The sequence below is a fragment of the Mus caroli genome, chromosome 12 (genome assembly GCF_900094665.2).
Source record: "Mus caroli chromosome 12, CAROLI_EIJ_v1.1, whole genome shotgun sequence".
Taxonomy (NCBI): domain Eukaryota; kingdom Metazoa; phylum Chordata; class Mammalia; order Rodentia; family Muridae; genus Mus; species Mus caroli.
Window position 1 is genome coordinate 80025877 of NC_034581.1, and position 3182 is coordinate 80029058.

Genomic DNA, 3182 nt, shown 5'->3' on the forward strand with positions numbered 1-3182 from the left:
ACAGGGTTTCTCTGTATAGCCCTGGCTGTCCTGGAGCTCACTCTGTAGACCAGGCTGGCCTCGAACTCAGAAATCCGCCTGCCTCTGCCTCCCGAGTGCCGGGATTAAAGGCGTGCGCCATCACGCCCAGCTCCCTGAAAGTTTCTTACCCAGAGTTTCGCATCTCCTACATTCAGGATGGCGGACAGTGGCTGGGCCTTGCTGTGCACTGAGTGAACTCTCCTCAGGAGCCCTAGGGGGTGGAGTTGGGGGAGGGGGGTCCTCACAGGCTTTGGATTCCCCAAAGCATTCATCTCCTTTGCAGGCTGAGGCACATCCTCAGAGGTGGGTAGATGGCCCTGGGGCTTCTCAATACCAAGGCTGAGGACAATCTGAAGATTGTGTTAGCAGCCCGGGCTGGGGGAGGTGAGGAGGATGGAGGAAACACTAGCCATCTCTCAGAATCCTGAGAACTGCAGACCAGGCCGGCATTCCAGTCTTGTCTCAGCCTGTCCCATTAAAAGCCACCATAGATGCTTTTTTTTTTTTTTAAATATTTCCCCCTCTTGGCATCTTCTTTTCTCCATCTTGAAGCTGTTGCTCTGGGTGCCTGGTCCTAAAGTCTGCCTCCCTCAGACGTCCTGTGTTCCCTGAGAGCCCATTCGGCCACCTCTGAGAAGGTTCCCAAGGAAAACTCTGGCAGGCTTGCTGATAGCTTCCCTCCACCCCGCCCCAAGGTGTGGGGACCCCACCAAAGTTCTCTCTCAGAGGGAGGCTGTCCCCAACTACGCCCCACTGGGCAGAAGGACCTGTCACAAAGGCAGTTGCAAGTTAGCCTGCTCTGGACTAATACTGGTCCCTCAGCATCTAAACCATTGGCGTCTGGGGCTGAAAGGGTCCTGTGAGGGTTGTGTGTTGCAATCACAGCATATTTATTCTCTGTCCCTCATCTGCCAGTCACTCTTTCTTAGCCATGACAGCCAAACCCTTCTCTAGATCCTGGGACAAAGTTATTCCCAGCTCACTGGCCTGAGGTTCCTCAGCTTATGTACGCGCATGCGTGCGCGCACACACACACACACACACACACACACACACACACACACGAGCTTTCAGTTATGGCTGTTAGAAAAGCAGGAAGAGCCCATCACTGTGTTCTTCCCGCCTGCTGTGTGAGCCCCAGGCCTTGAACAGACATGCTTGTCACCTGTCTTCGCTGTGAACACACAACCTCACACCCCATCACATCCTCGGCATCCCTTCTCCCGCTCGGGGCATCGGAAGTTTCATCTGACATCAGTTTGAAACCTCATTTCCGGTCCTACAGGTTGATTGCCTGTCTGGGGTCAAAACTCCTAGATGGTGGGGCATCCCGAGGGAAGAGGAAACATTCTAAACAATACAAGCTGATGGCCAGGGGGCACATGCTTTAGGGGGGATGGCTCACACTGAGTTTATCAATCCCACCATACCTTTGCCGCATTTCAAAGCACTTGGTCTTGTGTGGGCCACCTTGGACCCTCTGTCTGATCTTCATAGAGCAGGGGAGCTTTCGGTGTGTTCTTTAGTCAACAGCAAGAAAGCTGTGTGGCTGGAATGATAGAGAGAAGGGAATAAGAAAGGATCTGAATTGTACTAGCTCCCACATATCATCTGGTCCCATCCTGCTGTGACAGAGGCTATTACTGTGTGGCACAGTGCTGCCTGCAAAAAGTCACCCCAGATGCTCAGCCTGCTCAGCGAGACCTGGCAAGCAGAAAACCATGCCAGCAGTACAGGTGCCAGCCATAATGGCTGGGCATCTCTCAGGAGCAGGCTGGCAGTGACCGCTAGCTGATGGTGTGTCTCTGTCTGTACAGGAGTCAGAGCGGTTGGAGCTCATGAACGCAGAGCTGAAGACGCAGATAGAGGAGCTGAAGCTGGAGCGGCAACAGCTTATCCTGATGCTCAACCGCCACCGCCCCACCTGCATCGTGCGCACAGATAGCGTCAGGACGCCCGAGTCCGAAGGCAACCCACTGCTGGAGCAGCTGGACAAGAAGTGACTGAAGGCCTGGAGGAGGCATCAGAGGAAGAGGAGGAAGGGGAGGAGCAGCAAAGAGGAAGAGGAGGAGCAAGGTGACGGAGGGCCCCTCCCAGGCACGTGACAAACTCTATGATGAGGCTTAGCATAACTAGCCTCCAGCTGGCTCTTTTTTGAAACTCAGCCCTGCCGCGCAAGAGCAAGAGCGGACTGAAGAAACCAGAGGGACCAGGTGCTGAGACCAAGGTTGACCCGCAGATAGGTGCTGTCCTCCAGGGCCCAGCTTGAAGAACACCTGAGCCAGAGAGGTGCCAAACCAGGTAGCAGCCTCAGGCACTCCTTTGGCCTCTCTGCCAAGACCCCCACCCAGGGGACTACTGAGCAGCCAAGAAAAGCCATGCATTGCAAACACAGTGTGGCCCGCGGATGGAACTCAGCATAGACTGCAATCCACCTCCCCAGCCCTGCCCAAGCCCAGTGGAAGGGGGTGCACTGTGGGGCTGCAATGACCCAGCTGGAGTTGGCTGCGGCACAGAGGCGCGGGCGCCCTTCCAAAGCACATACTCAATCAATGAATGTTTACAGACTGGCTGTCCTGGCGGGGCTTCCAACTGCACACGGTTTTTATACTTTCTTTCTTTTTCTTTTTTTTTTTTTTAATATTTTTTACAAAAAAAAAGATTTTATACAAGCAATATATATATATATATATATATATGGATTTCTATAATCACCGATGTGACACAGTACAAATATGCTATGGTCTGTTATGGACATCCACCCACCAGTTAAGGCCATTGTAATTCCTAAGTACTGTAGGCTCTGGGTGTTGGGGGGGTGGCCAGGCGGGTGAGGTACATTTCCATCCTTGTAACCCCTTCCTAGTACCCAGTCCTGTATCGTTCAGTAAACATTGCTCTTAATTACCCAGCTGCCTCGAGTGGTGTCTGCCCAGGAAGAGGGCATAGTTTCCATACCTGCCCTTCCAGGTAAGCCTACATATGGCCATTTCACAGATGAGGAGCCCGAGGCCTAGAGATGTTAAAGAACTCTGCATATACCGTTTTGAGACTACTTGCTTCATTTATTTAGGCCAAGTTTTGTTGTTGTTTTTTTAATAGTTTGTGTCTGGGTGGGGGTGGGGTGGGTGGAGCGTGTGTGTCTTTGTGTAGATATGTGC

At 52.7% G+C, this 3182-nt stretch overlaps 1 protein-coding gene across 2 annotated transcripts in view; it reads left to right on the forward strand.

The window, feature by feature from the left end:
• Positions 1-2932, forward strand: part of Jdp2 (Jun dimerization protein 2) — a 40909-nt gene extending 37977 nt beyond the window's left edge. For both annotated transcript variants that reach the window (XM_021179409.2, XM_021179410.1), the window contains exon 4: positions 1839-2932. In XM_021179409.2, coding sequence (XP_021035068.2) covers positions 1839-2024 — 186 coding nt within the window. In that variant the 3' untranslated portion in view covers positions 2025-2932. The remainder of the gene's footprint in view (positions 1-1838) is intronic.
• Positions 2933-3182: the final 250 nt, after the last annotated feature.